Raw genomic sequence first — 23,188 nt, forward strand, 5'->3', positions numbered from 1 at the left:
TTTACTGACGATATTGTGCTTGTTGTTTGGCTATACTGCCACCTGCTGTCACAATTTGCAGCTGCAGATAAAGTGGGTCAACTCTAAGTCTTGCCAACACACTTACCTTCTGACTCATGTTTTAAGTCACTGACTCACAAAATTACTTAAATCCTTTTTTTATTTCCAGGTTTGGTTCCTTTGCAGAGCACATTGTAAGAAGTTTACTATCCAACCATAACAATGGATATTTTCTCGGGAATTGAAAAGAAGCGGATTACTAGTTTTTGTTCTCGTTTAGATTGTTTATAACACCCTTACATTAATGGAATATGGATGAATATATTACAGCATTCACATTCTCCATGTGCTTCCACATAACACTGACATTCCTAATTGTCTTTGAGTACCATTTTGTCAAACTGTACAACCATGACATGTTTTTCTGGCGAGGAAAAACAGACAATCTTGAAAGCAAACACATTCCCAAAAAGTGACCATCACAGCTTTCTTTTCTTGTGCTTTTCAGGTCACTTCCTTCTAGTGAAAAACTTAAAAGCCCTTTAACAACAAAATCAGTGGTGTGACATTACATTTCTGTTAAAATACACACAAATCTTAACTCAGCTGTGGTTTGTCTATAGTCTGTCTTAACTGAGCTGTACTCACCATGACAGCACGTAGGACGGAAATGGTTCCATATCTTACAGGCGTCTATCAGACAGTAGAAGACCAGAACAACTGATTTGGGATGCATTTGAGTACACATGCAGGTTACAGTCTCTGAAGGGAAGAGGACATTCACATCTATGAATATGTGATCTCTGGTGAACCAATGTATGACGAGGTCAGAGGACACATAGTACATACAGTCTGTTGAGCCGGACTTCTTCGTCATGTTGTTTGATTATTATTATTATTTTTTTTTTTAAATAAAAAAAAGGTGCTGATTGAATAAACAAATAAATAACAGATTTTACTGGAAGCACTGCTGTGTTTACCAACATTTAACTTACTTCTTATTTCATTAAGGAAAAAAAAAAAAAAAAAAGTCACAAGAGCCAGCTGTCACCGTTTGATGGAGGAGTGTGTCAGCCGGCTGCCAGTAACACCAGTGACAGATCCATTATCACTCATTCCAGCATTGCGAAGGACAAATTTAAAAATACTGTGCTCAGGGGGTAGTACACCTAATTGCACTTAAATCCATAGATGCCAAGGCAAGGCTTTAAACATGCACTTACTACCAACTACACAGCACTGACATTCATCTGCACCACCAGTGAATCACAACCACTCACAGACATGTGACAAAACTGTTGTTTCAGTAATTATCCTCCTGCACACAGCTGAGCTGGGCCATCAACAGTCAAACATTAGCCGTTTCAGTGCTCTTAAAGAGGCAAGCTACCGACAACATTCGTCCAACACAAATAAAATCTGTTCAGTACAGATAATGTTTATGGTACAATAAAGCAGCATGTGTTTTCAGTTTCTTAATTCCTCGGTGCGTCTAAGGTTTATGCACCAGGATTTTAAGTACCATAGCAAAGTAATCTGGAGATTGCACAGTACAGCAGATAGGTGACTGTTAGAGTTAATGTTGTATTGAATTATTGTTTAACAGCTTATTATGATAAGTAATGAGTACTGAACTTATCGCCTCACGAAATCATGTAATTTGGTATTCAAAAGCACTACCCATTAAAAAGCAAAGTGCTTCATGACGCAGGTCATCTTTCCTGCAGTATGCAACATGAGCCAATAGAGGGCATTGGAGTACTACAATAAAACAGTGCTTGCTGTGTAGAAATAAGGCTTGAACAGTTTGGTGACTTTTGAGAAAGAAAGGGAAAATATATTCAAACATTGTTGCATGATGTTAAGGTGTATTCTCTGATCCAGTCAATAATGGGCCCCTTAATCTTATCATAGCATTTTGCAGTTAAAAGTGTTATGACTGGAGAGAAAAATATAATAGGGAAGTATGCAGTCTAAATGTCCACTGTTGGCTCTTTCCATTGTGCACCCCACCCTCTCTCACTTGTGTTGTGGCCTCGGAAAGGCTGTTTAGAATGGAGAGATGGGTGACCGAACAGTGTCAGCCGAACTCGGGGAATAGTCCTCAGACTCTGCGGGGGAGAGGCTGAAGTTGGCACTGTGGGAGGCACTGGCACCGATACTGTGCGGGAGGTGGGGAGTGAGCTTCACATCCTGGTGGCGTCTTCGTCGGAAAACTTGCTTCTCTTTATCAAGTGCCGTGGTCTGAGGGAGGGTGACACAGCAGCAAGCGTTAGGTTCTCCACAAAACAACAGAATATGAGGAAAAGCTTCGACTCAACCACCGAGTGAGAAACTGGTGCTAAATGTTAAATGAGCCAATGTTAGCATGCAGCTCTACCTGAAAAGCTGTGTTTACAGTTCCCCTTAGAGAGTCTAACTTCTTGTGGCAGAGAAAGTTTAACTTCATCTTGTGACACAGCATACTAGTGCAGTGCTCAACAAAAACCAGGAAAAGCGACAATGAGGCTATAAAGTCTGCCACCGTCAGATGTATGAAGTCTTTATGTCCGTGATAGCAGTTCTTATGAAGAAACAGAAATGCATTCAGCCTGTGAAACGAAATCTAGTTGCTCAGTGAGTCCAACGAACCCTCAAGTGCAGTCAGCATAACTTTTCTATACAGAATAGTAAGATAAAGTGCACAACCAGGCGAGCGGAGACAGCCACAGCACTTGTGAGATGAGGTAATGTGATAAAGTGATGGGACAAATGATGTAAGTAAGGGCGAGGCATGAAAAGGGCTCCATTTAAGGTCAATGGCTCAAGCCCTTGTGAGGATGACAAATGGGGACTGTCAGCACTTTGTCATAGAAGCACTGCATATTTGCACTATGCTGTTTCATACCTTATCCAGTACAATCCTGGATGCTGGTAGTGGTCCAAAGACCCTGACCTCTGGATGGTAAAGTCCTGGTCCGGCTGAGCAGAGAGAGACGAGCGCGGCTCAGAGGATCACCTTGAACTCAAAGCATTACTGACCTGATTAGCATTAAGGCGCACAGCTCTAAACTTTTGTTATTACTGCTGTGATGAGAAGGGAAAAAAACTGACAGAAAAATGTCCTGTCACTATCAACTGACACTCTGAACTGTCAGAAATATATTTCTATTTAAAAACCGAGTGCTTGGCTTTCCTGCAAAGCAAATAAAAACGGTCAGATATAAAAAATATGGACAACTTCAATCGATTCCTTCCCCACATCAACAGCAAGCAGTAAAAAAGTAAGTAGCATCTGACTTCCAGCATAAGCTATTTATTTTTCTGTACAAATCCAGCTCAGGTTTCCAGCTACTCACGAAATCATATCTACCAAAACCTAGTTTTTGTAGTCCAATTATGTTAGATCTCCTAACAACAGTGCTGACAGTCCATCTACAAGAGGAGAATGAAAGGCCAGAGCACCACACACGGGAAGACCTGGCAGCAAGAAGCAGATGATTGAATTGATGCAAAATAAGTTTCTAATTGACAAATCATCAAAAAAAAAAAAAAAAAAAGAAAGAAGAAGGATGGTGAATGGATTAATTTGCTGCTTTTCAAAGGCAGGCAGACAATGTTAGCTTCAACCTAAGAAATAAACGCATTTTCATGGCATCCAAAGGAATAAGATGAAAAGGCTTTTGGGCGCTCAGCTAGCAGCTACATACAAGGAGCACTGCAGTTCAAAGCTGCAGGTGTTTTCAATTTTGAATGACATTCAAAGCGTCATTGCCAAAGCACAATGTAATCTACTGATGCAGAATTACATGCAGTGTCAGCGTGTGGACGGCTGCAGATCAGTGCTTACTGTAATGACTGATACTCCTGCTGTGGTGCTGTTGAGCTTGGGCCCCGTGTTGAAGTGCTTCTTGATCTTCCCGGCCACAGGCAGCTGGTGCTCATTCTCTGACACACCTTCATCCTGGAAAATACAGAGAAAAAAGCTTCAGCATCTCTACCTGCTGTGTCCTGCTGCATATTTTTTTAGTACGTGTATGCACACAGGTGATTGTGCTGAAAGGCCTGACTTCAACGTGCTCAGCTTACATTGACCCATGGGTGACCGAGCACCTGCACAGCTGTGTATCTCTGATCCACCTCTACCTGCAGCATCCCAGTGATCAGAGCCTAAAGAAATATGACATGTTAACCATGAGTCTCCAGTATGTATCCCAGAGCAACAGATCACAGACAGATGCTGGTGTTTCACATGAATCATGACAATGTCAGATGAGGAGAGCACTTCCAGACACAAACCTTTGCAGTGTCAGACACATTATCCCAGTATGGTGCAGGGAAATCAAGCAGGCCCTTCAAAATCTGCTCAAAGAGAGCCTCTTGATCTTCCCCACTGCTGTGGAAACAAAAAAACAACAAAAAAACAAAAAAACGATATGTTATAAAGTCCAAAGCAAAATTTCACATAAAATCCTATAATGTAACTGCAACCCATAGACACGTTGAGTGATTTAAAGAAAATCTAAGAGATTAAATTAAATTCAATTTCAATTCAATTTATTTATACGCCAAATCACAACAACAGTTTAAAGTGGTTAAAACATCACGCTTATCGAAGTAAACCTCCTCACGCAGGAGCACATACCCACGGAAAGGAGGAAAGCCACACAGCAGTATGTAAGTGATGACACCAGCTGCCCAGATGTCCACCTTGAGGCCATAGCTGTCATCGAAAAGGAAGACAGCAGGTATCACAGAGAGAACACGCACATTTGCAAATAGCAAAAGTCTCCCAGAATGACTGAGGCAGTTTCTGTCTGGGATTATGGTCATGTGTCTACTTTAATATCGCATCCCAGATGGCTCAGATGACGTAACTCTTCTTACTCACCCGGTCTCAGCAACAATCTCTGGTGCTACATAGGTGGGCGTGCCACACACAGTATAGAGGGGCCCGTTGACGACGGTAGCCAAGCCAAAGTCGCCTAACTTCAGAGATTTACTGCCATCGGGGTGTTCGTACACCTGTGTAACACACACAGTGAGGGAAAGGGAGAAACCACAAGCAAAAATGTCACCAATTAATATTCATCACTGTGGTAGAGATTTTTAATGAGCTTGGTGTGATCAGACAATGAAGTAACACTGAGCACAATGACTTACAGAGTTGAAAAATTAAGACCGTGGGGAAAAATTTTTGCATTATGGTAAAAACAGTTTGGGGAAGGTACAAAAGTTTGCTTTATTTGAGATATTTAAGGTAAACGTCTTGTTGTAATTTCAGGCTTTTCTTTTGCTGAATGAACTGAATCAACTGTTCAATATTATTAAGATCAAGATGGCGCCGCGGACGGTCGCCTCGGAGTTTCTCTCCACCCTGTGGACTATCTTTTTTGTAGTTTTTGTTAGTTTTCCGGTAGTTTTCTCATTTCAATACACCAGAGAAGAACTCTTGAGCATAAGAGATACGTCTCTACCCAATTTTCCACCACTTTTCCACAATTCTGGAAGTTTTCCGGAGTTTTTGGTCAGAGGCGCAGCGGCTCTCTATGGAATTACGCGGAGATGGAGACGCCGTCGGGGGAAGCGCGCAGGAGCACTCGTTAGGCTGAGGCAGCGGGGGTTACGCACGGCGCTCCCGTCTATTCACCTGGCAAATGTTCGCTCCCTGGCAAACAAAATGGACGAACTGCTGCTTTTAATCTCCAAAAACTCCGACTTTAGGAACTCCGCCGCTCTGTGTTTCACTGAAACCTGGCTCAGCGAACACATCCCGGACGCTTCTCTCCAGCTGCCCGGCTTCCGGCTCTTCCGTGCGGACCGCAACTCGGAGCTCTCTGGAAAGAAGAGGGGAGGCGGAACGTGCTTTTTTGTCAACGAAGGTTGGTGTGAAGATGTCACAGTGTTAAGGAAATCATGCAGTCCTCATCTTGAGTCGTTATTCATAAACTGTAAACCATTTTATTCACCGCGGGAGTTCTCCTCGTTCATCCTGGTCAGTGTTTACATTCCACCTCAGGCATGTGTAACGGAGGCGTTACAACACCTAGCTGACCAGGTATCAGACATGGAGGCTAAACATCCAGACTCCCTGCTCATCATTCTTGGGGATTTTAACAGAGCAAACCTCAGCCAAGAACTCCCAAAATACAGACAACAGATAAAGTGTCCCACCAGGGATGCTAACACACTGGACCACTGTTATACTGTTCTAAAGGACTCCTACCGCTCTGTTTCCCGTGCTGCTTTGGGACTCTCTGACCACTGCATGGTCCATCTCATCCCAACCTACAGGCAGAAGTTAAAATCAGCAAAGCCTGTAGTGAGGACAATTAAGAGATGGACAGCTGAGTCAAAGCTGGAGTTACAGGCCTGCTTTGACTGCACTGACTGGAGTGTCTTCGAGGCTGCAGCCACAGACCTGGATGAACTGACCGACACTGTGACATCCTACATCAGTTTTTGTGAGGACTCATGTGTGCAGACCAAAACCTTCTGCACATACAACAACAACAAACCATGGTTCACCAATAAACTCAGGAAGCTGCGCCAGGCTAAGGAGGAGGCCCACAGAAGTGGGGACAGGGCCCTGTACAAGCAGGCCAGGAACACACTGACGAGGGAGATCAGAGCTGCAAAGAGGTGCTACTCTGAGAAGCTGGAAAACAGGTTTTCAGCCAACGACCCTACTTCAGTGTGGAAAGGCCTGAGAGACATCACCAACTACAGGAGCCCATCCCCCCACCCTGTGGGTAACAAAGGACTGGCAGAGGAGCTGAACAGCTTCTACTGCCGTTTTTCACACCCTTCTCCCACCCCATCCACAACACTCAACCTCTGTGCCATACCTGACACCTCACCCTCCCCCCTCAACTCAGACCTCCTACCAGCACTGAAGGTCAATGTGGAGGAGGTGCATCGGCTCTTCCAGAGGCAGAAGACCAGGAAGGCTCCAGGACCTGACGGAGTGTCCCCCTCCTGCCTGAGAATCTGCGCTGACCAGCTGGCACCCATCTTCACCCAGATCTTCAACAGATCTCTGGAGCTGTGTGAAGTACCCTCCTGCTTCAAACGTTCCACCATCATCCCAGTCCCCAAAAAACCCACCATCACGGGGTTGAATGACTACAGACCCGTCGCCCTGACGTCTGTGGTCATGAAATCCTTTGAGAGGCTGGTGCTGAACCACCTGAAGTTCATCACAGGCCCCCGGCTTGACCCCCTGCAGTTTGCCTACCGGGCAAACCGGTCGGTGGATGACGCAGTCAACATGGGACTGCACTTCGTCCTCCATCACCTCGACACCCCAGGGACATATGCCAGGATCCTGTTTGTGGACTTCAGCTCTGCATTCAACACCATCATCCCAGAAATCCTCCGCCAGAAGCTCTCACAGCTCACAGTGCCGACCTCCACCTCTCAGTGGATCTACAACTTCCTCACTGACAGGAGGCAGCAGGTGAGGCTGGGGAGCATCACCTTCAGCACCAGAACCATCAGTACTGGCACCCCCCAGGGGTGTGTTCTTTCCCCGCTGCTCTTCTCCCTATACACTAACGACTGCTCCTCAGGGGACCCGTCCGTAAAACTACTTAAGTTTGCGGACGACACAACTGTAGTTGGCCTCATCAAGGATGGTGATGAGGCTGCCTACAGACGTGAAGTAGACCAGCTGGTCCTCTGGTGTGGTCAGAACAACCTGGAGCTTAACCCGCTCAAGACTGTGGAGATGACAGTGGACTTTAGGAAGAACCCACCCACCGTACCTCCTCTTACCATTCTCAACAACACAGTGTCTACTGTGGACTCCTTTAAGTTCCTGGGAACTACAATCGCCCGGGATCTCAAGTGGAAGTCCCACGTAGACCTAATCAGAAAAAAGGCCCAGCAGAGGTTGTATTTTCTGCGACAGCTGAAAAAGTTCAACCTGCCTCAGGAGCTGCTGACCATCTTCTACACCTCCATCGTCCAGTCTGTTCTCTGCACTTCCATCACTGTCTGGTTTGGATCGGCCACCAAACAGGACAGAAACAGACTGCAACGGACAATCAGGTCTGCAGAAAAAATCATCGGGGCCGACCTGCCCTCCATCCAGGACTTATACCAGTCCAGGGTCAAAAAACGGGCAGGAAGCATCACTGCAGACCCCTCACACCCTGCACACAAACTGTTTGATCTGCTTCCCTCTGGTAGGCGTTACAGAGCTCTGTATGCCAAGACCACCAGACACAAAAACAGTTTCTTCCCCCAGGCTGTCTCCCTGATCTCCCCATAAACCACCTGCCATTGTGTGAACCATCACACTGTTTGCACTACCTCATTCCACTGTTTGCACTACATGTATATATATATATATATATATATATTTTTTTTTTTTTTTTTTCTTGTAAATATTTTATTCTTCTTTTTATTATTATTATTGCTTTTTTGTATTTGTATGGTGCACAGGACAGAGAAAAATCCGGAGTCAAATTCCTTGTATGGTCACACATACTTGGCAAATAAAGCTGATTCTGATTCTGATTCTGATTCTGATATGACATCTTCTGCTAAATTTTAGAGGTCGTAGATCAAATCTGAAATCCGAAGGTGATTAGCTACAGCTGAATAGTGGTAAACATTTTGTGCAGCAAGTAATTTAATGTAATAATTTACATATATGCAGTTACGGATTTGTATGTCTTTATGTTGTTTGTAAACACAAGCTTGTACGTATAAACACTGGAGAACAGATATAAAGGAGATGGGAAATGGGATGGGATTAACATAGAACATGGACCTTTTGAGGACTGAACACTGAAAGCTTTTACAAGGCTGCTCCACTCACCACCAGTAAAGAACAGCCTTTACAGATTCTTACTTACCAACAGGTTTTCTGGTTTTATGTCTCTGTGGACAATATTGAGGCTGTGCAGGTACTTGATGGCGCTTGCCAGATTGAACAGCATACAGCTGGCATCTCGCTCTGTGTATTTGTTAGAGGAGGTGATTGCATCAAAGAGATCTCCGCCCTGGAGAAAGAGCATTCGGGGTGTGATAGAGTGCCAGTTATATGACTGATGCGGCTGATGATTTGACAGTAACACTTGATTCACTGACAGGGATCGATTTTTGGAGACTAACATAACAACAAAAAGTATTTATGAACAAACATCACAATGAGCACTAAAAATTCAACTTTTACACCATTTTTGAGCTTGAAATTTCTTTGTAACAATTAACAAGTGTGTATTACCTTAACCAGCTCCATCACAAGATAGAGCTCACTATGGGTGTCCATTTCCTCAATTAGAAGTACAATGTTGGGGTGTTTCACACGTCGAAGGATGGACACTTCACTCTGGATCATGTGCTCCTGCGTAATAAAGGAAATTCAATCAGAGCAAAACATTAAAATAAACCAGCTTGAAAAATAAATTTAAATAATGTTGATACTCATTCACACAACTTTTGATGGTTTTATTGAAACAAGAAACAGAAAAAAAGAGAACATGTTAGTTTCAGAGGAGATAGCACCATCTGCTGACCAACAAAGAAAATTAAGAAACTGAATGAGCATCAAAAACAGAACTCTGTCCAAAAATAGATACCAAAAATAACTTCTCAATAGTCCGTTAGAACAAACATGATGATTGAAGTCAGCTGACGTACAAACAGGCTCACCTTTCCTCTGCATTTATCTTTACTGATGATCTTAAGAGCGTATTCTCTTCCACTGGATCTCTCCACACACTCTCGGACCACAGCAAAGTTTCCATCCCCTAAAGTTCTGCCAACTTTGTACCTCTCTGCTATGGTGACAGGGACTGAGGGGTAGTCATCCACTGGCTCAGCTGAGCAGTAAAACAAAAGGACATCTATGATATATAATATATAGGCTGCGTGACTTGCCAACAGTCTTTTCCCCATCGTATACGTCTGTACCTTCGCTGCCAGGCCCATCTCCTTCGTCCATTGAGCTGCAAACCTTGGTGGAAGCTAAAGACAGTGAAGAGCCACTGTGCTGAGATCCCTGGAAAGGAGAGACAGCCATGAAGTGAGAACGAAAGACGCTTGTCTTACACAAACTTTGGAGAAAACAAACCTTGTAAAAATGTGATTACAGCCAGCTTACACAAAGCCTATTGGTTTCATTCTGCCAGCCTTAAGTAAGCAGTTTGAGGTTAGATAGAAACAAATCAAACGTGGTGAAACATTATATTAACCTTTTCACCAGCATAAAGGCTGGCATGTGGTTTGAAAAAGGGATTTAGAGAAAACGATATCCTCCTCCACAGCCACAATACCAACCCGAGCCAACCTTACGATTAATTAGTGATGGAATCACTGACAAATAGATTTTGCTCCAGATCTGACCATGCTGTGTGGCCTCACAACTTGCTTGTTCTCTCCAGATCAGTGATAACCACTGTGAAAATGTGCTACTGCGCTACTGATGACGTTTCATTCAAAAGATAGCCTTAAAGCTTAGCATAATACGTGTACAAACACAGCCTGTGTTGACAGAGGGGACAAAAGGTTTGGTGTTCCAGTGTTCCAGTCACATCACTGCTCAACAAAACAAACAGCAAAGTCAATAATGTACAGCTAGAGGATTCATACAAATATTATTTTGTTAAATTTGCTCAATAATCTACAACATCTCTGTCTAAATCCTACTCTCTAGAATACTTTTAAATATTGATGAAACAAATTCCTCCACAAAGTCAGTGTGGTATGATGATAAAATAAAATTTTAAGAACTCAACTTATTTACAGGAACATCAATTTTTATTACCTGTCGTCTTCGGAGGCTAGCTGGACTCGTTGGAGAGGGGCTTGGTGACTTTCCAGATCGAGGTGTGGACAGCTGACTGCCTGCAGTGCCATTAGCTGTCAGTACAGCAGAAATGGAAAAAACAGTTAGCATAATGATGAAATAATGAAGGACACTTTGGTGGAATAGTTGTATAAGAACACTGTGTGATGCTTTGGATCGATACAATGCTTTTGTTTCTTTGTGTCAAGACAGACTCTCACACACACACACACACACGTACCTGAACCAGTGGATGAGGGCGACTTGCTCCTGCGGGACATCCCGCCTCCTCTTGGGGAGGAGCGACCCTGTAAAGAGGGGAGGCGGCCGTACGATGCAGACTTTGCCACCCTGCATTCTATAGATAAAGGAAGAAAACACATAAACGTCTCCTCTGCTGGAGCAATATTTTTCTCAAAAAATAGTGGGCTACGTTATTCCCATTTTTCACTCAGTTTTGAGAAGTTTGAGGTTCTTGCACAAAGTTTCAGAATAATTTTACATTTCTAAAAAACAAAAGGGAAAAGGGGCATTGAAAAAGAGCTTCCAAATACTGGGCAGATGTGTTTAAACAATGTTCAATATTCTTAATAAGGACTAATAACTGCCTAAAACCAAAGATCCACAAACTATGAGTGATGGCATCCTCTCTGTTCTGACCCGCACATACAGGTTATACCACAGTTACAAAACTAGATCAAGTGAATTAATGAAGGTAACAACGTCTTTCATGTGAAGCAAATTTGTGTTTCAGTCTGTCTCCTCGTGACACTAACAAACATAAAGACTGTGCTTAAGCTTAAGGTAACACCACTCCAGAAGGCTTTCAGCCAGAAATGGTCAATATGTTTGACAAAAAAGTTTGTCCTTTAAATTTTAAACACACAGATTTGTTGTGAAAAAACACTTTTGATGGGTACAAACTTGCAAGAAGCACAACAACAACAAAACCCACACATTTGGCAGATTTGGTTTAGTCACGCTGCAAAGTAGGATGGTTTAATAAAGTTTTGAGTCACAGTGGACAAATGACACAAAATCCGGCAAGTCTGCTGTAAATGAAAGATCACTTACCACTTTCATCCAAATTGAAGTCATCCTGATAGCGGAACTTCTCAGGGCCGCAAGCGAAGAATATATCATCGTCCCCGAAAAAGTCCTGAAGGCAGGTGACCTGGTAAAGATGGAGATGTTTCTGTCAGTACAAAAACATGTTCGATATGTAATCTGTACTCTAAATATCAATAATTCAAAAGAGTACGGTTGCATACCAAATCGAAATAATCTAGAAAGCATCATTAGTGCAGGTTTTATTTTTCACAAACCAGCACGCTGACACTCTGCTCCCGTACTCACTTGTCAGTTTTGGCCTGCGTTCAAACTTTAATGGAGCTTCTTGGAAGAGATTCGGTAACATTTCAGTGTGTGAAGGCAGTGACACTCAATATATGCTGCAGATCCACATGCCAACAACTTTCAAACTGGCACTGCAACGGTTATATTAAAATCATATGTAACCTACTGACTCTTCTGTAATACACAGCAAATGCAGTAAGCATAGTACTGCATATTCAGCGTGAAAAGGTCACATAAGTACACACAAAGACAACATAAACATTACTATGGCTTTTGAAGGAAGTTGATCAATAAAGGGCATTGTTCACATGGGCATTATTGATGAAAATCAACTTTCAGGTCATCTCAGTGCACAAGAGAGAAAAATGTCTCGATTGATCACAGAGGACTGCAGCTGAGCAGACTCGCTGCAATTGCATATTTCAAATTGGCCAAAAGTACAAAGGGAAAATGAATGCTACAGTGTGTACAGCATATGAATGAGGGAATTAAAATTTCTTCTGCTGGTGTATCAGCCTGGTTGCATATGAAAATGTCTCTAGGGTAACTACAAAGAGAAGAAAAGCTTCTTTTAAACCTGTTGGATTTTGTTCAGTACGGTCTGTGACAATGGCGTCTGCTGGTAATTACATTTTTTCCATGCCTTGTGAGAGATTACATTAATTGCCCTCTGTTGTCTTAGACTAGTCAATTTAAAATCACGTTAAAGCTTGTTTTTAACACCACTCGTCCATTCGGGGCAGCAATCACGTCAAGACTGAGTGAGCATATTGTTCCTTATATGGATGCATTTTCAAAATATGATAGATCTTTTAGCCCAAATCTAACGTGTTGGCATAAATTACTTGAGGTATTACGAACAGAAGACTGAAAAATAAGCCTAAATTCTGACATCAAGAAATGTTCTTGTTTCGAGATTAAATGTTGCCTTTTAACAACTTTCAAAGGCAGCTTTCAACTTTTTTTAAAATAAAATGGTCACCGCATTTAAACAGACAGAAATAAAAATAATATTTTTTTTTTCCATGTTTTGTCAAAGAGAAACTAGATGTTGTGTTGATTGGTGCGCTGCTCTCATTAATACAGAAGCCCATCACAGTGTCATAAATAAATGAAGATGCTGATGGAGTCCTGACCTTCTCTTCCAAAAGGCTATTGATGTGCTTCACTGTGTGCGAGTGAATGCAGAGCTCCACTTTTCATTTCCTCTACAGATGGGGTGGACTCAGCAAAACCTCCATCAACAACAAAATGTGATCCCATTTTTGATATCAGTTATGAGGTGAAGGTTTATTCTATCTTGAATTAGCCGCTAGGTGAGATGTAACCTATAAATTAAATTGCATATACCTTTAAATTATGGATTATAAATATTGATATCAGTTTGAACATGAAATGAGTATAAATATTGAGTCAAACAATGACAGTGGTACTCAAAATATTGCAGACAATTTGGTACAAGACAACAAGGTTTAGAAAATCTGAAAAAGCAAGATGGTCAAACTGAGTACATGATATAATATGTACATAAATGATTCACTGTCTCATCATTAAGAACCATAAAGAGTTCAGCTGGAGTCTGATAAGAAGACTTCAGTCCTGAGACAAAGAGCAAAGGAGCCCAGACAAGAAAGCCACCACAGTCTATCAACCTGACTGCCCTCTAACCATATAATAAATGTCTCGTTATCTCCTACCTTCACACTTATGATGTGCCAATATTCTGCTTCACATTGTACAAATGTCAGATTACCTCGGAAATAATGTATTATTTAAATTAATCAAAAATTCTAAGAATGCAGTATACGCAGCTTTGATATTCTAACTTGCTGAATTGCAAACAAAGGGATTGGTTTATCGGTATCCTGCAGCAAAAGCACCAAAGAGCCAAAGGTCATTCAGCCATGAAATCTTAAAATAAAAACCGCGCACACAGGGGGGGCTTAATATGGCCTTTTTCTCTGCAGACGCCCCTCTCTGATAAACCCTCCTCACCACCCCTCCTCCAAAACTAGTGTGAGATCCCAAAGGGAGGAGAGCTGCACAGCCGTTGCCAAGGAGACCAGACAGAATCTGAGATGAGTTTGAGGCGATGAGAGGGACACGGCTACTTTAAGATCCGCTGTCAGATCCTATCTGGAGCACCGAACACTGGAAACTGCAGGCAACAGCACAATCTCACCTTCGGTCTAGGTAAGACACAATAACATAGAACACCTTGTCACTGTGATGCTGTGGGTTCAAATGTGGCTTCAGACATCAGACATCCCCTACACCTCCCAACCGCTCTCTTAAAACTGTCTGATCAAAAAGAAATGGCCAAAAGTTTAAAGTTAGGGTTAACTGACAGAGATAAACAGAGATCTAACAAACTGTGCACATCTTCTAAACAACAACAACAAAATTGTCCAATCTAACAACAAAACATGGACTCCATTATAGAAGATCCTGGGCAAAATGTGGCTCCCTGATTTCATCACAGTCGCTCTTTATTTTTATATGCATATGCAAAATTTAGTTGCACATTGTTCGTCTTAAACACTTGGGATAACTAGGGCAATCGTGACTCTGTTGCTTTATATTGATTTCTTATGCCTGTTGGCTCAGTGACACAGCAGCTCCATCAGGCATACCATCCCCCTCTCAGAGACACACACACACACACACACACACACACACACACACACACACACATAGACATAAACGCTCCTTGCGGTCCAGCAGCATCCTGTGCGAATATTGATTGCCAGGGTTTCATATGTAATTTCCTCAAAGCACAAGCATTCCTGAAGAAGGAAAACACAACAGGAGGTATGCATGTCATATAAGCTAATCAATCAGAGTCATATTAAAGACCACAAACTGCGCAAAAGATACAAACGAGTAACAAAACAAATCTCTACCAGAAAACAGCTGGAGCTCTCCCGGGTGCTTAATCTCCAGTTTAAAGTGGAGCACAGCAGCCAGTCAAATGGTTCTGGTTCATTTCAGTAATATTCACTCTATAATAATTTATTTTCAGCAATCATGGGTCCATTATTTTCTGTAATCTATTTGTTTTCTGTAAACTGCTTTATGTCCACATGCTCAGACAGACACACAGTATATAATCAGGTCTGCTGCAGAATGCTGTGGCATAGGCGCAGTTGCTGCAAAGGCTGTCTAATATAACTGCTTTAATCAGTCCAAGCCAGGACACACCCACCACCCAGGCACACATTAAAACACATATAAGATATTACACTAAGCCCACACATTTCCAGTATTCCTAATCATAAGGGTCTTCTTTGAGCTTCTATATTTAGCCCTTAGCAGTTCTAACAACATCTGACTTTCAGCAGCAGAAAAAAGAAGGCCAATTCAAATCATTTTTCAAACAGGCTTGCTTGCTGATCTGACAAGATCACCATAATATGGGTGTCATGTAAGATGACTCTGGAAAACTGCAACATCACACACACATATATACTGTCAACATAAGTAGCAGTCATGTTGAATCACTAACAGATGATCAGAAAGCAGGACTGTCATTAACCGAAAATGATTAAGTATTAGTATGTATTCTAATGTAAGTAAAACAGTGACTTGCATTTGAGCTCAAGCAACAGAACAAAAAGACTGTAACAGAAAACAGGTTCTCTACGCCAAGCGTGGTGGGACGCTGGGCGCGTCACCGTTGTTTGTTTAAAAGCCAAGTCACAGCAGTAGGTGTGAGGAAAGCCAGACAGCCTCCCAATCTCCCCTTCATCCTTCTCTCTCCCCTTCAGTCACAGCTCGAGGTTTAAATGTGTTAACAGTGCTTTACTCCATCAACCACAAAAAAGTAACTGTTAATCACTGGTAATGGTATTTTTACTATTTTATTGCTTTTATTTTAGAGAGGAAGGCACTACATGTCGTATGTATTTATATTTTGAATAGTACCACTCACACGTTTGCAAAACCAAAATACTAATTGCCTACTTTTATTCTGATGTTACTGAACAGTAGGAGAATGTAATGTGATCGTCATTTTACTTCATGAGAAATGACTTATTTTCTAAAGAGGAAAATGCATCATGCAGAAATAACCTCTGTGGTATGAGCACAGACCTACAGAGATCCATGGTGGGCACACAGAGGCCAAACCGGGGAACAGCAGAGTCAAGGTCAACGAGAATGAATTGGAAGAAGTGAGTTAGATTTCGCTCTCTGGCACAAAGGGCACCATGAATTTCATAACCAGTTCCACACTGTGTCTAATTTCTGCCACATGAATTGGCTGCTTATCACATCTACTGATACATAATTTTATAGTGGAGAATTAAGCCTTTGCCTTCATGCACTGATGTCAGGCAAGGCTCCATCTTCGCATGGCTGTGCTGACATCTGTTTCAACAACAAGAGTTGACTAACACACAGTGAAGTTAGCGGTGTGCATAATACAATTACAGTTCTGTGGCACATCCATTACAGGCTGGTTTGCGCGCCGTGGGGCAAGTCTACTCAGACACACTCAGTCATGCAAACATCCCACACAAAACAGTCCGTGGCATGTTTTCTCGCCTCAAACTGCCTTGCCTGCAGGGTGTCCGTTCCTCTCTGGCTTTCTCTCCGCCTTTTGTTTACAATACTTTCAATGTGGATAATGTTTTATCAATAATCAGTCATCTGATGTTCATAAAGTGCAGCCTAAGACCATTAACTTTGTTTTGTTGTGTCCATTTGGACAAGTTAAATTATACTCATATGGCAGAACTCCATTACAGAGTGACTCAGCAGCATGGAGGGATTATAACCATCACAAACATGGAGCATGAGTTTAAAATAAATGTGAACAATATGAAGTAATACAAATCGCCTGTCCGTTTCTTTTGCAGCAAAGGTTTTCATAGGCTGTCATTTGTCTCAGGACCAAAACAACAAGCAGGTAATTTACCAAAGGTTAAACACCCATGAAAACAGGTCCTCTGATGCCACCGGGGGCTTATTTGGCCATCTGGAGCCACAACATGTGACAAAAGTGACAAAAAGCAGAGAAACTAGAGCACAGAGCTGCACTGCGAAGCACCTGCCGCATCTTATTGTTAGGAAGGAAGTGAAGAAGTCGATATTATCTGGCGATTACTGTGTGACAGACAAATGCAGAGCCATAGAGAGGAACTGCAATTTTATGTCCGCTTATGCTTCGCCAAACAATCTGTATTCCTAAAATAACTGATGGAGGATTTGTGAAGGCAGATTTGTTTGTTGGTGTGAAAATCCCCAACTGCTCCCTCTACACACCATTACAGAATGGCTCCTATCCTGGGATTATACTTCAGCCATGTGCTCCATCTTGCCGCCATGTTTATAATGAGGCTGACAGTCCAAGCACTGCATCTACAGTACCAACCCTCTCACACTACACCTTCAGTACTGACATCACTACTGCACCGCTCTGCCGCAGAGGCTGTTCCTTAGCAACCAACTCAGGAAAGCGTGTCACCACGAAACGGAGGGAGAAAAAAAGTAATCGCTATATTTTTTAATGAGGTTACCAAAATAGAGTGCAGGTGATAGAGTTTATCAAAAGCTCCGGTTTAAAAGTTGATTATTCTATGGGATGTTCTGTAAGCAGTTTGTCCAGTTAATTCAATGTTTTGTGATTGTGAGCATATCCAGAAGAAGCTTAATTAATGTAATGTAAGGCTACAACATGGGGTGAAATATGTGACAAGTATAATAATGTACATAATACCTATAAAGTTCAGTTCAATACAAATATAAGAAAATACAAAGTATGCAGATTGCAGGTGTCAACATAAGGATCACACTTCCTGTCTGGTGTGAACTTCCTAAGTGAATATCATTCAATAATCTGCTTGTGCTTGGTAGAAATACTGCATGGAGTCCTAGAAACCTATTTCTCGTAACACATTTAGCAAATATTCCCAAGTGACTTTGAACCTACTGGGCTGTCTCTCTTCGGGTTATGGAAGCAATTCTTAGAGACGTGAATGAAGATCAGAACAGAGCACGTCTAATGTCAGAGGAAAAGTTCTATTTTCTTCTAAAACCTCAAGAATTCGCTCACCGAGAGATCAACTCAAAGCACACTGACTGCAAATGTGTACAAGCACGCCTCAATCTGTCCATACCAAAGGGAAGCCAGAATGTGGAGAGAACATTTAAATCAAACGAGGAGAATACCTGTCTCCTCAACCAAATGTGTACTGCACACAGCCAAGATGTGCTGAGGTCATGCCCCTATCTGACTTCTAACCATCAACGTTGTCTTTCCTTCTTCCTCTGTTGCGAGCATTAATGTATCAGTGGTGGAGAAAAAGGCACAAGATAATGGCACTCCTAGGTATAAAGCACTTACTGACATTCACCTGCAGTGCTTTAGCTTGGAATGCTAAAGCATAGCATGAATAAATAAACTAGAATACGGGCTGCATAAGTGGATTAACGTCTCTTAAGTGTATGGAAATTGGGTTACTTTGTCAAAAATGCAAATTAACTGACGTTGGCTACAAATGTGCAACCAGCTTCACCAACTGCAACCCAACCGAGTTACATCAAAGTGAAGCAAAATTTCACTGAGAGCAGTTAATGCAACTTTAAGTGTTTGTCACCAACTGTGATTTGAATAGCGCAGCTTCGTGCAGTGAGATTGACAAACTTAAGTAGATATGAGTTATCACGTTGTTTTTATACGCAGAAGTGTATAACTACAACAGTGGGCTGCTTTCTTGGTGTAGTTTAAAGGCATGCTATGCAGGATTTGTCCATGTAAGCGCACCATTCAAAGGTGACAGCTGAGTCCCAGGTTGTCAAATACTGACACTTTGAATTGGTGAACCACAAATTCAAACCCGTTGTATGTGACCACCTGGAAATGAGACTCAACTGATGTCCAAATGCTGTACACTACCATTAAGAAAATACAGGGAGAGGGCAGATACAATAAAACACGTTATTTTTGTATACCTTGTCTTTTAGAGGGAAAAAACTGCATGGTATACCTTTAAGGGACCAAAAGTTAACTTTGGCCTGTTTTCTGCACAGAATATGTTAACTATGCTCTTTTAATGGGAGCGTCTGTCTTGACTCCCAAGTTCAATGGCTAATTTGAATGTTCTCCAAAGTGCCTTAGGTGAAAACATGTGAGGTTCAGAGAACAACAACTAGAAATGTTAACGTAACACCTACCATCTTGCCGTCAACAGTATAAAGCCTTTTGACGACTCCAGAGTCCAGCTTAATGGCGTCTGTGACGTCAGTCATGACTTGCTCAAAGGAGTGCGCGGTCTTCTTGTTGAGCAAGATCCGTACGGCCTTGCGAGGCTTCACTCCGCTGCGGACAATAGTTACCAGTTTGGGCTTAATAAAATCCCTGCTCTCTTTGGCTTCTGTGCACACTGACTTGGCACTACCAAGGGAAGAAGGGTCACGGCTGGACACAGCAGTCCTAGCACCAACTGACCAGTTGGGATTTACATTCTTTGTGTACTCCAGCTTCTTGTAGGGCTCTATGGATGCACAAACATAACTCTCTCCTGCAGAAAGTCACACAACATGAAGATATTTTCAAAACTAAACCACATCCAAACACCACTAATCACAGGATGCAACAAGGACTACTCATGTTTCATAAGACTAAGGAAGTCATGCATGTAGTTTTGATCTAGTCTACAACTTACTTGATTGCAAACTTAGAACACTTCAGGAACATAACTCACCTTCCACCAGCTGGTCCATGCTGGTGATCTTTGTTGTCCCATCCACAGTGTATATGGTCCGCACCCCTTGTGGCAAGTTGACATTATCTGACAAAGACCTTGTGAGGTCAGCCAGGAGTGCCTCTATGGACCTAAATCTCTCTGGAGAAATGGCATACACAATCCCTTTGAAGTAGCGGTCTCCGTTGCGGTAGAAACGAATCTTCTTGGCCTTCTTTTCTGAGATCAGTGCTTGCAGTGTCCTGGTTCTGTACAGGCTGCAATGAGCGCTATGAGTGGGACTGGGGAGTCCATTCCCTCTTGAGCCCCTTCGGGTATATCTCTGAGCCTTGTCCCGCTCATCAAAGTGCTCCAGCTCCATGACTGTGCAGTGCTATTAAATACCTGAATAATACAAGGAGAATGTGCAAGATTCAACAAAGCTCTCTAACTTGAATTAGGTGAAACACATGAGAGAAATACTATACAGTACTGATACAAGCATTGATGCTGCTGCTTGTACACACATTATGAAGTAACATGTCACACCCATGCTCTCCGGTGTGCCTCAATTCAATCTTTACAGCAATTAAATTCACATGCATTTGCAGAAGACATCACTACATCCCGAGTATAAGCCTATTTAGGGATCTTGGCTGAAATATTACGGTAATAGGTGAACGATTAAAATCAATATAACAGAGCAAAAAAAATGGCACGTAACATTTTCCCTTGTTCTGGTGCAATCGTTCTTACCTTTGAGGTGAGGACAGGACAGATGCAGCAAACGCGTGTCTTGTATGCGGAACTTATCTCAATGGATCATTTATTCAACTAAGCGTCCCTTTGTTGGCCCTGTGGTGATGATGTCTGCCTGTCTGCCTGCTTGCCGTGTGTCTACTCTGCCGTGTATTCACATGCAGAGAAGAGGCAGGGCTGTAGCCGGTGTCTTCCACCCTCCCCTACTCCTGTGCTGCCATTGCAGTGATTTACACCGGACCGCTCGGGTGCCAGAGCGCGCCCTCACTGCGCTGCGCGTTCACGTTCAGGTTGACCTGCTTGAATGATCTTACTTGCGATAATAACGATGAAAATTCGCAATAAATTATAACCACCCTTCAGTAATTAGCTTAGAAGAGCAAGATTTAATTAACTGAAAGGGACAGAGTATCATCAGAAAAGAAAATACCACGTATTGTTTTATGTAAAAGAAATCTTTCTTCTGAAAAATAATTGTATGTTATCTGAATTTAAAAAAAAAAACAACGAAAGTTGAGAAAACTTAATTCAAATAAGGGTCCACATTTGTTTTTTGCAAATTTCCTTTTCTCGTTTTTCCATTTGAAGAAAGTGCTGAAACGCGGGACAGGTGACCCGGAAGTGAAAGTAAACATCAAAATAAAAGCCCAAAAGAGAGAACAGTCATTCTATAAATTTCTGCAAGTACATACCAGGGTCAAATGTCAAATATAGCTATCTATCTATATATATATATATATTGAGAAAGTTCACTTTCTGCATGAACTAGTTCAAAGTTCAGTTCGCAAATTTTAAAATGAACTCAGTTTAAGGTTCCAAAAATGAACCACTTCACAGTTCTTTTTTTATTTTTTTTTCTTCAATAAGCTGCTGCGAGCTATTATTTGTCAAAATTATTGCTACGGCCCATAGAGAACCACAGACAGCAATTATTTTGTCAGTTTTAACACTGAAACTACGTGTCAGATATTGAATTTCCCTCGGGATCAATAAAGTCTATCTATCTAGATTCATCTTCGTATCGTCCATGCGCCGTATTTTGATGACGTATTTGTTAGTGCGACATGCGACAGGTATGACAGCTGTTGCCAGGTTGGGTGGCTTTTCCCCTCCATATTAAGGGCTGTTTACGGTGTGTTTAGCGTGGGTTATCGCCTGGAAGGCTCTATGGAAATCTGGCACACTCTGTGAGAGGGCGCCGTTCATAAACGCCAGAATGAAGGAGTTCACAGTAACGTTCATCAAGCGGAAATACAGCACGTGCAGTTCACGTTGGCCCAAAATATGAACGAGTTCATGAGCGAGTTAATGAGTGTTTGGTGTAAGAAAGTGTGTAGTATAGTTTATAATATACATTTAAAGAATTATTACAATTAATAGTGAACGCAGAGGAAAGTAGGTCAAGCTAATGTCTTCCCGCTCTATCAGTAGATGGCAGTATCACTATATTTAAACGTATGCATGGTTTGTTTCTTTGTTAATTGCTAGTTTACATATTAACAATCATCCAGATTATTTATGATATATTTAGTGCTGTTAATTTCACTGCTTTATTTAATACTATTTGTGATTTATTTATTAGTTTATTTAATCGAGTATTTGATGTTTATAATTTATTTGCTGTCAAGTTAAATACAGCATGTACTTACTTTGTACTTTTATATAATTGCAGAAATACGCATGCCTGTTGAGAAAAATGAGCATGTGTTGATCTTGTGGAATTGAACAAAACACCCTTCTGTGGGCCTGGCTTCAGTCACCACACAGTCATAGCACCACCTGTGCTCCCTGTGTTTTCATAGCACCATCGTCACTGTATCATCATCACTATCATCATCACTATCATCATTGCTGTCATCATCGTCATCCTTGCACCTTCAGCACTGAATCATCATCGTCATTCACCATCAGCTCAGACTGAAACCTGCATGTCCTTCAGCCCTTCCACTCTCACAGTTCTGAGGAGATGTCTCACATCTTTCTTCTCCCTGTACACTCCAGAGTGATTGTAGGACACGCACTTTTATGACTGTCAGCATCTCATCTTTAACCAGATTAAAACAATCACTTGCTGAAGGGCCAACTGCTGATTTACTTTTCCTCAAAGATTACAAGGTAATTTTGTGTTGAACAGCTGACATTTCTTTCTACTTTAACAATTTTTATTTGTGTTTTGAGGTGTCGGTAACATTAATCTGATGTCATTGTGTCCTCAATAGTCTAGATATGCTCTAATTACTCCTCTTTAAAGTGTGTGCTCATAGTCTTTCTCACAGTGATATTCAGTGAATATTTGGATGTTACCTGGATCTTTAGATCATGTCACACCTGAGCTATAAGATAAAGGGTTGCAGGAAAGAGCAGGGGGTATCTGTGCAGATTCTGATACTGGACTCTATAAATAAGATTTACTTGACTAAGAGAGGAGCATTGAACACTCTTCATCTTCACTTGTTTAAACATGAATATGTAACTCAACAGTTTTGAATATAAAGGAGGCATTAGTGTGGATTCAGGGCTGCGTTTGCCTGCAGGTCCAAGGATGAGCAGCTTAACAATGAAGCTACTTAAAGGAAGTTTTGTCCCTTTTCTGAAAAAGGAAAGTGAGCTC

General features: G+C 41.9%; 1 protein-coding gene across 2 annotated transcripts; it reads right to left on the reverse strand.

Annotated features, from left to right (window-relative positions):
* Positions 1-130: 130 nt before the first annotated feature.
* On the reverse strand, positions 131-21,379 carry LOC124059536 (serine/threonine-protein kinase DCLK1-like). Of its 2 annotated transcripts, XM_046389621.1 has the most exons (17): positions 20,575-21,379; positions 19,840-20,223; positions 19,310-19,656; positions 11,852-11,951; positions 11,019-11,135; positions 10,757-10,851; positions 9,904-9,991; positions 9,643-9,812; positions 9,215-9,334; positions 8,844-8,990; positions 4,871-5,004; positions 4,625-4,702; positions 4,279-4,375; positions 4,069-4,149; positions 3,830-3,943; positions 2,888-2,961; positions 2,055-2,244 (listed from the first exon to the last, which is right to left on the reverse strand). In XM_046389621.1, exons 2-17 carry the CDS (start codon positions 20,198-20,200, stop codon positions 2,187-2,189), a joined length of 2,181 nt encoding a protein of 726 aa, XP_046245577.1. In that variant the 5' UTR covers positions 20,201-20,223; positions 20,575-21,379; the 3' UTR covers positions 2,055-2,186. The 2 variants fall into 2 exon arrangements, with proteins under 2 accessions (XP_046245576.1, XP_046245577.1); XM_046389620.1 differs by lacking the exon at positions 2,888-2,961 and having other exon boundaries at positions 131-2,244.
* Positions 21,380-23,188: the final 1,809 nt, after the last annotated feature.

Source organism: Scatophagus argus, chromosome 5, assembly GCF_020382885.2.
Source record: "Scatophagus argus isolate fScaArg1 chromosome 5, fScaArg1.pri, whole genome shotgun sequence".
Taxonomy (NCBI): Eukaryota; Metazoa; Chordata; class Actinopteri; family Scatophagidae; genus Scatophagus; species Scatophagus argus.